At 42.4% G+C, this 13613-nt stretch overlaps 1 protein-coding gene across 1 annotated transcript in view; it reads right to left on the reverse strand.

Annotated features, from left to right (window-relative positions):
• Positions 1–665: 665 nt before the first annotated feature.
• Positions 666–13613, reverse strand: part of MORC2 (MORC family CW-type zinc finger 2) — a 53940-nt gene continuing 40992 nt past the window's right edge. The window contains exons 13-26 of the mRNA XM_077308654.1: positions 13288–13428; positions 11184–11338; positions 10902–11030; positions 10243–10348; positions 9360–9489; positions 8374–8448; positions 7903–8286; positions 6808–6945; positions 5399–5453; positions 4642–4783; positions 3316–3516; positions 2797–2890; positions 1901–2089; positions 666–883 (exon numbers count right to left, since the gene is read on the reverse strand). Of these exons, the coding sequence (XP_077164769.1) occupies positions 815–883; positions 1901–2089; positions 2797–2890; positions 3316–3516; positions 4642–4783; positions 5399–5453; positions 6808–6945; positions 7903–8286; positions 8374–8448; positions 9360–9489; positions 10243–10348; positions 10902–11030; positions 11184–11338; positions 13288–13428 (2008 nt within the window). The 3' untranslated portion in view covers positions 666–814. The remainder of the gene's footprint in view (positions 884–1900; positions 2090–2796; positions 2891–3315; positions 3517–4641; positions 4784–5398; positions 5454–6807; positions 6946–7902; positions 8287–8373; positions 8449–9359; positions 9490–10242; positions 10349–10901; positions 11031–11183; positions 11339–13287; positions 13429–13613) is intronic.

Consider the following 13613-nt stretch of genomic DNA (forward strand, 5'->3'; position numbering starts at 1 on the left):
CGCTTCAGGCCTCTAATCTTTCTCAACCACACTGCCCCAGAGGTGCTGGATACTGAGCTTAGGACCACTAGCACGCCACCTATGACTATTGCCGCTAAGCGATGGCTACTATTGTCTACATTCAGAGAGACAGGGTTGTAGCAGTGACAAAGAGCTCAAAACTCTTCAACAAGCCACAGAATTGTGGTGACTCCCTGAAGGTTAAATAAGCATGCCTACCTACGAACAACCACAAATGAAGAATTGTTATAAGATTTTCTTCACTTTGGGAGCTGATGGGACCAGCAAAGCACCTAAAGCAACACTTAAGCATGCCTGGATACCATCTCCAGAGTATCAGCTAGTAAGACGAAAGTTCTCTTGTGGTAGAGCTGCAATGCCCCCTGCAGTCAGATTTGTTTCTATATTTAATATGCAACAAACTCACGGTGATCCTACATTCAGGTCAAGATTGCTATAGTGTTGCAAGCTCGTCTTGTGAATTCCAGGGTATGAATTCTTCAAAAGGCTGGATTTACCTCAACTTTAGCTAAAGAAACAGCACAACATACCACACAATTGCTCTCTTTCTCTCTGTATTTTTTTTAAAAGACCCGTGTTTATAAACACAGCTTAAAAACCTTTTGCACTGTTTTTGTTTGTTTTTTTTTAAATCCCACAAGAACAAGTCATACACCAATACGTATTGTGTACATGGTCTCTCGTGGTGTTGGCCCCATGTTTCCTTGGGCTGCTCTCCATAGATAAATTCATATCATGGAAGATATGGGGCTTGACTCTCTGGCAATTCATCTGATGCCCGAGTCTGGAATGTTCAGTCTCCCCGGGTGATTAGGTCCTCAATGTAAGCATCCAGTTCATCATCTGTATTGATGTCTATGTCCTGAAAAACACACACACACAAAAACCCTCGTCTTAAAAAGCATTTCACTCATTCCAAATGTATAACATGAAAAGTACTTCTGTATGGCTTGTAGGCCATAATGAGGACTGACTAAGGACATTCTTATTGGGACATTTTAGGGAATACTGAAAAAACTCCTACTACTTTTCTTTTCTTTTCTTTTCTTTTGGAATAAGAAAAGGTTTTATTCAAACAAACAAAAAGGTTTTACTCAAAAAGTATGAAATTTTTTATTTAACATAATCTATAACATTAATTGATAATTCCTAAATGACATATATAACATTTTCAAGAACTCTCAAAAGTATAAATTACATTTGGAACAATTCATTATTTAATAAGACAAAAATTAAGATACATATACTATGCAGCAGTTTGCAAACTCCTCACTTAGTGGGTATACCTGCCATTTTCCTTACAGAAAACGTAGACACTTATACTTTTAAATTCCATAAATATGCCAAGTAATGCGATTTTATACGCTTAGTTACCAATACAAATTGATGCATTTTTTGTTGTTCAATCTGTAAAAGATGCTAAGATTTGATAGAAAATAATTTTATATTACCATTCTTCTCCACCCCACCCGCAAGTTTCTATTTTTTGCAGGGAAAAACGGGGCTTCAAAATTTCTAGAAATCTTACATTTTAGGCAGATCTGGCACGAGTACAAAGAGAATGTGAGTTTTTAATTATTTAAATGCACTCAATCAGGAACTTTGTGTATAGGCCAATGAGCTGAACATGAGTTATGTCTTGTTTGTTACTAGAACCATGTGAAGTTTGTGCCTAGATTATCTGGTGAGGAGGGACTCTGGATTTTGACAGAACAGAAGAGGGCCTGAACATGTTATAACGGACCTGTGCAAGCCCTGGAAATTTGACTAGCTATGGAAGCCACACTGCAATTTTCTAGAGATGCAAAGTTGTTAACGGTTTAAGCTTCTGTGCTGGATCTGACTCAGAGGAACTCCAGCAACAAGAAGCTTTGCTCACCTCTTGCACCTTTTGGAGTAGTGCTACTATGTTAGTCCTCAGCTTCTGTAGCTTTTCCTTTGTCTCTGCAAGCTTCTGTTCTTGAACATGGAGTTTTTCTTCGCAGGCTTTGGCCTGGGCATTAGCCCGGTTCTGGTATGAGTTGCACAAATTCTGCAAACCGATCTCATACTGATTAAAATATTCTTTCTGTGGAGAAAGCAACATGGAAACATCAATATAGGGGGCTACAAGAACTTCTGCCGTTTTCCTACAGTAAAAGAAAAGGTCTTTGCAAGCTTACCATGCACTTCATTGACAGATACGGTCTTGACTGGTGCTGCATGGGTGCTGCATATGGAATGTGCTTACATAATGTAATTCTCATTACAATGCTAATTCTGGTGGGGGAAACCATTGCTCTGGATTATATTTAATGAGGTTTTTACTACCAATTTTTCTAGTAATTCTAAGTGAAACATAATGCCCTCTGCTGGCTAAAAGAAAAGTAGAAGCCATATAAGTTGCTTATATCCCGTCTAGGCTGCTCAAGTTCTCAGTCTGTGGGTATGCATTCGGTATATCTGAACCCGAAAAATACTCTATTGCTATTTTCTGCCAATTCTTTCACCCAGATACAGATTGTGGCTGCATTTCAGCTATCCAAAATGGCCACTCCCAAAAAATATTCAGTATTTTTTTTTTTGGGGGGGGGGACAGGACGACAGCTGGGCTGCTTTTAAAAACTAAAGCTGACTTCAGAAGCCTACTTTTGAAACAGTCCTACTGAAGGTCAAAGTGATTGCTCTAAGAGAGGGACAATTTGCGGCATACAATTAAAAACTGCCAAAGTGCAATGAATAAAATCAAGTTCCAGGAAACTGTGAGCTGGATTCTCACCTCAGGTATAAACTTACCAGTGGGAAAGCCACCAATTCTTCTGAACTCATAGAACTGAGTTCCTTTTTGGAGATAGGGAAATTGGGAGGCAAAAAATACCGCAAGCAGTTCCTACCAAAATAGGAGAAGGCAAACAATCAAAACTGGGACACAGCTGCAATTGTGAGAGTGCTGATAAAGCACAGCATACATTTAGTGGGTACAGAATTCAGCTTCAAGAAGAGCTCACTTTTACGGAATTCTTATTCTTAAATTGCTAAGGTATGTTGCAAAGCCTGCTGAAGTTTCATGATGCTGTTCAGGAGGCAGAGTAGCTATCTGGGGCTTCAGTTCCCTACACACATTTTTCCCTTCCCTGGAATTTAAATTACACAGTCACACAATCTGCAAGATTCAAACATATTAAACAGAAGTCTGGCCACAGCAATTTAACATTTCAAGCAGGGAGTATATGTAACCTTGATTAACATTTAATATTTGAAGACTAGATTCTGCCTATCGCTGCCAGCAGCTAGTAAAACAACACAGTTGCTCACCGGAGTGCCTGGGCCAGCAGGTCTACTGTTTCATGGCTGCTGCTGGCAGAGGCGGTGGTGTCTGGCTCAGTTCGGACACACTCTGAGGTAGAAGGCTGGGCTGCAACTATTTCCTCTTGCTGTTGCTGCTGCGTGTCTGGACTTTGATGTTCTGGAGAGGGAGGCTTCATCAACCGCACATCTTCACTGCCTCTCTCTACCCTAAAGGAACCAACAGGAATTTCACAGGAAGTCTTTGCTATATATAAAGATACCAGCTTTTACCACCCTCTCGCCTCCCAAGTGATGCAAGCCACCATTCTTCTCCTCTTGAACAGATCCGCAGGGACTGCAAAAGGGAGCTCCTCCACCAGGCATTTGGTTGGTCGACCTGTGCCATCACTTCCCAAGGGCCCTTCTCCTGAGCCCCCTCCTATGGCACCCATTGCAGTTCTGCCCAACTCACTGGGCTATCAGTATGAGTTACTTTAATGTTTAATTTTTCTACAGTCCCATGTTGCTTGTTGTTTCACTTCATTCATTATTGTTGATCTAAATTATCTGTATTCTTTCTGTTCTGTTTTATGTGAGCCACCCTGAGCCTTCGGGGAGAGCGGTATACAAACATAATAAACAAACAAATTCATTCCATGAGACAGCAAGATGTTTTGATGTCGGTGCTGAAGAACATGATTCCAAACACGTCAGTGAAATCTCACTATGTGCATTTCTGCTTATTTACAGCTATGTTAATTTTCAATCCCACTATCAAATGTAATTATGAAGGCATCTCTCTTTTGGACAGTATGATAAGTGTATGTCATCTCTACCATATTCATCAAGGCCACAGAAACATTGTTTTGATATACATATTTTGAAGTATATTTTGTGATTTAATTTTGTAAGGTTTTATGTAACTGTTCTTCAATCTGGAAGGTCATCTGTACAATTATATGCCAGTTCTCGTTTCACCCTTTTGAATGTTTTGGAAGAGCAAAGCCAGGACCAACCTTTTGGTGGTCTGGAAGATCTCCATTCCCTGCCCGCTCCCTATGCATATACACAGTAAACTCTAGTGTTTTTTGGGTTTTTTTACAATGAGATGAAGTCAAAGCGATTGGCCACTAGGTGATCTGGTGATCAACATACTTGCCAATCTACAAATTTCCACTTCTCCAATAGTATTCCCCAAACAGAATAAGCAGTCAGCAGACACTGGATGGTATTAACCTTCCCCAGTCCAGAAACTGATCATGGAAGAAGAGGTCATCATGGGCAGCTCTTGCATCCCTATATGCATGGATCTCCACGCATGCACGCGCATACACACACATGCACGATAGTTACCAGCGATCTCTTGGGGTGACATCTGTAGGAACGTAGTCAAACTTCACCTTCCAGCGGACAGCTTTCTTGCCCACTTCCACAGACGTAACACGGCCTGTGTACCACTCCTTGTTAACTCGTACTTCAACATGCTGCCCTTTATCTGAAAAAATGGAAGGGCAGACATTAAACTTGCACTATGCAAGTTTACAGCAAACTGTAGCTAGAACTTCTGCTAAAATCTGACAAGAGCCAACCCTGACAAGCTCCTGAAAGGGAATGTCACAATAGTTTTTGTTCCTTGAATCAAACTTACTAAGTGAAGGGAGAGAGACATTGACAGAAGGCAAATGAAAAAAGGGATATATTTTTTATTTTTAATTCTTGAAGAAGGAGGAGGGGGGGAGGAGTTGGTTCGTATATGCCGCTTTTCTCTACCCGAAGGAGTCTCAAAGCGGCTTATAGTCACCTTCCCTTTCCTCTCCCCACAACATACACCCCCCCTGTGAGGTGGGTGAGGCTGAGAGAGATGAGAACTGCAATCAAAACAGACCACATGTCTAAATATACTATACTGGACTGAGATGTAGCCTTGAACTCAATTTATGTAGTTCGGAGTTTTAGAAATATAATAAAGGATGCATTCACAGAGCTAACAGATTCCTGGTTTGGCCTAAATGTAAATTATATTTAACAGCACCCCACCTCCCAGAGGGAGCAAACAGAGTGATGTCTAACCCATGTGCTGTTCATATCTCCATAAAAATGGTATATTTACCTCTCTGAGCTCTTCTCAGTTCTGCTGACTCATCTTCCCCTGCACTGTCTGTGAGCTGAAAACAGAAATCCCAATAACTTAATGTGCCAAGATCAGGACTGAACTAAACTTTTAGAATCTGACAAGAAATGAGGCTGTAGGGTTCAATTCAAAACTGCAAGCATTTTCATGTAAATTTCAAGCATCATTAGTTGTTGTTGTAGAAGAAGAAGAGCTGGTTCTTATATGCCACTTTTCTCTGCCAGGAGTCTCAAAGCGGCTTCCAGTCCTCTTCCCTTTCCTCTCCCCACAACAGACACCCCATGAGGTAGGTGAGGCTGAGAGAACCCTGATATTACTGCTCGGTCAGAACAGCTCTACCAGAAGGAGTCTCAAAGTGGCTTTCAATTGCCTTCCTTTTCCTCTTTCCAAAACAGACACCCTGAGAGAACCCTGATATTCCTGCTCGGTCAGAACAGCTTTATCAGTGCTGTGGGGAGCCCAAGGCTACACAGCTGGCTGCATTGGGGGAGCGTAGAATCAAACCCAACTCGCCAGATTAGAAGTTCGCACTCCTAACCACTACACCAAGCTGGCTGTCAGAACAGATCATTCTGAACAGATCATAGCAAGATACTTGGGAATATTTATAACAGCAAATAATTTATTCAAATATATTTATTAGGATTTTTCTGGAAAACAGAATTCTTGGTTTCAATGGTTCTGAGGTGGGAAAATCTTTTGACTGATGGGTCTGCACCTCTTCTGCAGGGCCAAGTGCAAGAAAAGAAGGAAAAACACCAAGAATTGGAACTTCCATCTCTCTTGCAAGAGTGAGCCAGCAAACAGGAAAAGCCCCAACACTAGAATAAGAATCAGATGTCTGAAACAATTCTTATACAGTAGGAGAATTTAACAGGAGAACTTGAGAAGATAGGACAGAATTTGTGGCATAGTATGCCACAAACTTCTTTAGTTTTTAAGGTTCTACTGGATTTTTGCTCTTTTCTACTGCTACAGCTATCCTTCCCAATACAGCTACCCATTCTAGTCTATACCATTCTCCAATGATTCTGGTATGGAGCAATCTCTGCAGGGCAGGGTAAAAGTCACCACACACAGGGTGCTCCTTCCAAATCCCGCATCTACTGAATGAGTCAAAAGTAGCCTTTGCAGCACTACAATGGCAAACACTATTGTCTCTGAACACTGGGAAATATAATAAATCTTGGGAATGAGGAAGGGGTCTGTTGAGAACAACTCTACCCAAAGCAGAGCAAACTCCAAACATATCTTTCCTCAAATTTAACTCTGAGAAAAATCTCTGAATAGAAGGGAGCACTGAGAGAACATAAAGGGCTACTGCCATCCATTCTGAACAGCAAACTGGTACTACAAGGAGTCAAATTCACTCCTCTTTGCTCTCTCACCTCTACCACCACCTCGTTGGAATCCTTCTTCTCTTCTTTGACTGTCACTTGTTTGCCTGGTTTCCTTTTCTCTTTTCTTTGTCCCACCTCTTCCTCTGATTCGTCTTCAATTGCGTTGATGCTTCTTTTCCGGGAAGACTGCAGAGATGGGGACAACAACAGATGATCAACAGATGATCTTTCACAAGAAAGCATTATACAACAATTTGCAAAACAGAAGTGTGCACAAGAAGCCTAAGAAGAAGAGTTGGTTTGTATATACCGCTATTCTCTACAGTCTTACAGTCGCCTTCCCTTTCCTCTCCCCACAACAGACACCCTGTGAGGGAAGGGAGGCTGAGAGAGCCCTGATATTACTGAAGAAGAAAAACTGGTTCTTATATGCCGCTTTTCTCTACCAGGAGTCTCAATGGGGCTTACAGTCACTTTCTCTTTCCTCTCCCCACAACAGACTCCCTGTGAGGTAGGCGAGGCTGAGAGAGCCCTCGCTAGCATGGATTCTGTAAGGGAAGTTGTTGTCTCGCTAACCTTTAAGAATTTTTTTGAGGGGGTAAAAAAAGATGTGGACAAAGGTGAACCCAGTAGATGTTATTTACCTAGACTTTCAGAAAGCTTTTGATAAAGCTCCCCCACTCCCTCCCCGGGCCGTCCAAACCTCCCCCCCGCCACCGCACCAGCTTACCTTCTGGCCCTGACGTTCAGCGCGCGCTACGCCAGGGCAGCTCAGCATGCCCTGCCCCCATGCATACACAGGGAACGGCAGGGCATCCTGCCCCGCCGCAACAGCACGGCGGCAGTGCGCACTAGCTGCCGCCATGCATAAGAGGTCTGAGAGTAGCTGTGCCTAAAATGACAATGCCTACAGGTGCTTGTAAAACTTTTCATCCAGGTTCTGCTTATTGTCATCTGGATCCGAGACTAGACTGGGATTATTGCATCTAAAGCAGTTTCATAGTTTTAGAAAATAATGAAAATAATCTTCCCTGGGGCTTGTATAAACTTCAGGTCCTATAACAAGTTTACAATACAAATTAAATAATGCGAAGAACGTTCGGAATTTAAAAACACTCCTGTCCTTAGAAATAAGGCACTCACCTGGGGATGCTTAGCAACCTGCGGTTTCCTTGGTGGCAGAAGCAGCTTTGAGTGTCTTGGGCTGGGAGGCGTGACCTGGATCTTGGTGTTCTGAAGCAGCACTGGGGGCATCTTCCCTGCAGCCACAGGTTTGGGTGGTGGCCTTACTAGTGTGCATGCAGATTTCCCATGAGCCACAGCAAGAGGCTGTGTTCTGGAAACGTCGAATTCTTCATTGAATGCCACATTCTGTGACCTGGAGGAACTAATGGCTGGTCGAGCTACAGGCCCCTTTTGGGCGATTGACCTGGAAAGTTGAGCTGGGTGCCTGCCAGGAGCATTTCTAATCACATCAGGTAAAGGAGGAGAACGTGGTCGCTGTGGTCTGCTCAGCTGGTCTGAATTCTGCAAAGAGGAGGAGAGGGGGAAAGCAAATCTTCAAAAGTTCTTAAGGCAGAGAGCATGTCCTTCAAAGGAAGGGATAATATTTACCTCTAGCACTGGTCGTGTGGTGACTTCCAAGGGGAGTTTCTTCAAGTCGGCTTGGGAACGTATAGGTGTAGTTTTCTGCAGCGGAACAATCATATCATTTTATGAGCGACCACCGTTCATCAGAAACTCAATGCCCTAACCCTGATTGGAATTTTAGTGAAAACCAAAAAAGATCAAAAATGAAAAATGAATGAAATCGATGAAGGAGCTGATTCACGCATGCATGAATACTATTTGATGGCAACTAATATATGAACTGACACCACTGAGAAAAAAGAATTCATTCAAAGGGATAGGGATCAATCTGCAGGTTGTCTTCTTTTTTAAACCTGTGATGGCTCATTTAGATACTTGATGTTGCAATCAGCAGGTCATGGATACTGCATGTGTGAACCAGCCCCAAATATCAAGAAGACTCCATTGAAGCTGAAGTGTGAATAGATTCCACGGAAGTTCTGATGTGGTGGTTGATTCTTGGAGATTCACTTACGTACACAAGACTCCATTTGACGCTTTACTATTCTTGCAGAAGCTAGCAGTGGCCTTGTGCCAAAATTACAGCAAAACTGTCCTCTTCCCAAAACCATGTTTTCTGTGAGTCTTCTAGACTTGAGAAAGTGACGCTGTCAATTTACTTTCTCAAAGATGACAGACAAGACCCCTCCCCCGCTGACCACCAATGAAAACTAATGACAGAATGAAAAACAATAACCTGAAATCATCATTTTTGTTAAGTGATGACACATATTTGAAACCAACCATGGAAGTTTGAGCTCTGGCAGGCCACTGAGTCAATGTGAACCTCTCCATGAGGAAGAGACTAAGTTTGATTTAATGAACAAAAAACTTTCTTTCAAATTAAGAGTATGCACAGGAGTTAAGAGTGGATGCTATTCTAATGTACACTGATGTTTCCTTCAAATAGGAAAACAGATGTCCTGCCCCACTTCTATTTGAAAAACCCATGCTCAAAAGCCTAGACATGCCTGTAAAGCTTCCAGCTTCTCTTGCTGATGGCGAATCTTCTCTGTCAGTTCTTTCCGTTTGTCTTCCTGCGATTTCTCCTTCTTCAAGATGCTCAGACGCAGCTTCTGCTTCTGTTCAGGAGCATCACACCTAAGAGGAGGCAGAAAAGGACAAGAGACGGGATCAGCAAAGTGAAATCAAAGCACTTCATTGATTGACCTTAGCCACTCAGAGCAGGTTTAGGGGCTCTTTGGCCACCTAAGCCTCTGCATGATGTACTGTAGTGCTCAAGAGACAAACAAAAGGACAACAAAGTTTAGTTCTAGTTCTCTCTGTCATCATCCAGTAATCCAGACCATGGGGTGTTTCTCCTTTCTGTCCACAAGGAGGCAGGTTCATTATACAGAAAAAGAAGTCTTCTATTTCATTTCCTCACATTTTTCACTATTGGCTCATCCTGCAAGCCCAACCTCAAGGGGAAGGGAATTTAATATGATATAATCCTATTGTTCTCTGTGAAGATTTGGAAACCCCTGTGTCTAATATTTCTTCTGCAGTAAAAAATTACCAGGATGATCTCAGCAGTAAGTAAAATTGGCCAACTGCAAGACTTTGGCTTGTCTTAGTCTGAAAGAGCAACACTGTTAATTATTTTACAGAACCAGTGACATCCTGTGACAATGCCAGTGCAGTGGCCACACTAAGTGTGAAGCAGGAAGTCTTTGCTTCAAAAAGGTATAAACTCATGAGAAAGCCTTAGGCAAATTATTCTCTTTTAGCCTCAGTGATTTCCCCACGTTGGTGCACTACCATAAAAAAGAATGTTGTTAAACTTTACACTTGTGTGGCAAGGATTGCAGTGGATAATCAGCCTGTTCAAAGACATTTGCATTACATGCTCACCTGTCTTGTTCAGGATTGGGGTTCATTGCACACACCCAGGTATCCGGGTATTCCTGCTCCACTGAGCTGAGCTGGAAAGGGAGGGTCCGCCATTTTAGACACACGTCTGTTTCACAAAAACACATCACATAGTCAGCCACTTGCAGGGTCTGCTAAATAAAATCTGCTGGCAACTAGGGTCTGTAAGCAAAGCAAATAGGGAACTTTGTATCTCAAACTATACCCATATTTAGACTTTGGGTAGGAATGGAATTTATGGGCCAATTCTCACAGGATCGTGAGGACCTCAGCAGCAAGCGCCACTTGGGTACATCCAGCTCCTAGCACCCACGCACACCAAGGGCAACTCTATCTTGGTTTGGGATGCTGTAACCGGCACAATTTGCCAAGAACAACAAACATCCAAAGAGGTCTCCTTGCTGTGAATAGAGGACCCGGAGTCCCAATACAAAGGCAGATTTAGAAAGTGCCTGGAAGAACCTATATATTTGTCTAGGACAGGGGTACGCAAACTGGCAGGGGCTCATGGGAATGGTAGTCCATGGACATCTGGAGGGCCACAGTTTGCCTAACCCTGGTCTAGGAGTTGTTAACTGCTTCTAAAGTAGCCTGTGGGGTTTCAGTGACTCCCCAAATACTGGAATCTCCGCTTCACTCACCGCACTGAATGGTAGTGGGAATCTCCATGGCTCTCCGCCGTTTATAACGCAAGTCGTTCGATGGAGGTTGGTTCCAGTTCGCTGACAAATAGCCAAAATCATCCCAGAACTTGCTAATGCCCTTTTGAGCTAGAAATTAAAATGCAAAAAGTTTTAAGATGCCAAACTAAGATGCACAGGGACAATCTGATATATACACCACTCCTTCTCTAACCCCTTTTCTTCCTCCTAGGATTCCCCCTAGTTCCCTTCCATGACCAACTTTCAACCAGCAAAGCTTACCAATTTCAATATCCTTCCAGTACTGAGCCAAATGTTCCCCCATTGCTTTCAACAAGTGCCGATACTCTTTTGCATCTGCAAAGTCCTGCTTGTTATGCGTGGGCTCCAAAACCAAGTAGGGGACGTCCACAACGCCAACAACACCGCCACATGCCCTGAGAGGGAGAGAAGCCTTTGACATACTTGCTGCACCAACTGAACTGCCTGGGCTAAAGAATGACAGTACAGAAAAAAAACAGCTTTCCCCTCCCCTCTGCATTCTGCTAGATATTCAGTGCATTATGTGTTCCAGGGTTAATATGTGAATTCATATAATAATGGCATAACTCAAAAGGTTTTGTTGCAACTGCAAGGGCAACAGCAGATTGGGCACGCTGATTTAGAATGGGAGTCCCCAGCCTTTCGGATCCTGCAGGCATTTTGAAGCAGGGTGGCAGGCACAACTACAAAACGGCAGCCCTAGGAAGCCAAGATAAGCACAAAATGGGTACCACAGGATATGGTGCTAAACACACATACAAGGCAGGAGAGTGGGATTAGGAACACACACACACAGAACTCCACAGCACACACAAGCAGAAGAGGACCAAAAGAGGAAAGGGATGAAATACACATAGAAGTGTAAAGGAGGAATGGGGTGCTCCAGTGCTTTGTAGCTGCACTGCCTCACAGCAGATCCTGGAATCCTTTTCCAGTGAGCACAGGGGAGGAACCAAGTGCAAAGTCCCTGTACTTGTATAAAGGCAGTCAGTCACTGGTTCTGCTTGCACAATGGACCTATGTACTTTCCTGAAGCACATGGCAGGCACCTCGCGAGTGTCTGCATGTGCCATTACATTGGGGAACCCTTATTTGGAAGAAAGGATTACTAGTGCAGCACAGTTTTTGAGATATGACATTTAAAGAACTCTGTGGTACACATAAAACAAACACATTAAGAACATCAGTTCATTATAAGGCACATACATAAATACCTGTCACAAGGCTCCTTTGTATGAGTGGTGACTATAAAATTGCTTATCTAAATGGAGGTTCAACTTGCACTGCCCAGAGCAAAGTTGTGGTGTCAACTGATCTATGGTTCCTGCCACGGTCTGAACGTGACAATCACAAACAGCTTGGCTCTACCAGGCTTTCAAAACTGGCTGCAAAAACCGGAGTAGACTAAGTAGAATGCAATTCTAAAAACACTCCATTAGTGTGTTAACTAATAAAACTATTCTGAGGAGATATCTCCTCCCAGGCATGGCTCCCAGATCATTATCTTGATCTTAGTGTAACCCTACTTCCTCTCTCACTCTCTCTTCTTGATCGGCAAGCAATCTACATAAGCATCTGCTAGGATACGTTCTCATTTAAGCCATTAGGGTGCAGAGTTTTTGTCTTCAAAATCCACTCAGCTTCTTTCCTCAACAGAATTCTATCATCCTATCAGATCTGAATATCACCCAAAACAGGAAGTCTGTGGGTTTGTGCTTGCAAGAAGAAATGTTTCAACAAAGGTGCACCAATTCTTTTATATTATTATTTTTATAACAGCCTTAATTTAAGAGGTCTACTTGTCTTACCAATACTGTGAAATTGTCCCGTGTCTGATTCATTTTTTTTAAATCATGTATCAAATATGTCTTTATTTTTTATTATTTTATTAGATTCCTCCTGACAAAGCTACACACAAAATGTGCAGGGATTTTATAATTATTAAAGAAAAATCCTAAAGAAAAGATTTTATTTCCCTCTGCACCAATTTGTTTCTTTATTTTTGTTTTGCCCCTTGAAAGCAGCAAAACCACAGTGTGGAAACAGTAAGAATGAAATAAAGTACACAAAGGAATTATGGACATTTTCTCAGGAGTGCAATGTTTATGCAGAATACAGAATTAACATTTTCTTTCTACAAAACTTAGGCAACCAGGGTGCAGAATTTTAACCTGTTTTAGATAACGATCTCTATACCTAAATTAGTCTATACTTATCAAGGCTTAGATATGAAGAAGAAACCTAATTTTTGACAATAGGGAAAATATCAATTTCCAGTGGTGCAGAAGCTCAAACTTCTGCTGTGAAAGCAACAGCTGTACAGAAATCACTGCGATGAACTCACATGCCACCTTCCAGCTGTGGGCCCACTTTCTCATACATCTTGATCAGCCGGCTACAGTTATAGACAAACATTCCATCCAAATGTCGCTGCTCTATGTTCACACCAAAGATGAAGTTCAGTTCCTTTGGCTCTTTCAGTGCCCTAGGATCGATATAAGTGAGCAGTGTCAAAGAAAGTCTAGGACTGTTAACAGACAATAAGCCAACCAAACCTGACCACAACAAAGGAGCCTGAAATGCAGCAAAGAACATCTTTAAAAGGCTATAAGATCAAGGGTAGTCAACCTGTGGTCCTCCAGATGTTCATGGACCACAATTCCCATGAGC

Source organism: Paroedura picta, chromosome 13 (genome assembly GCF_049243985.1).
Source record: "Paroedura picta isolate Pp20150507F chromosome 13, Ppicta_v3.0, whole genome shotgun sequence".
Taxonomy (NCBI): domain Eukaryota; kingdom Metazoa; phylum Chordata; class Lepidosauria; order Squamata; family Gekkonidae; genus Paroedura; species Paroedura picta.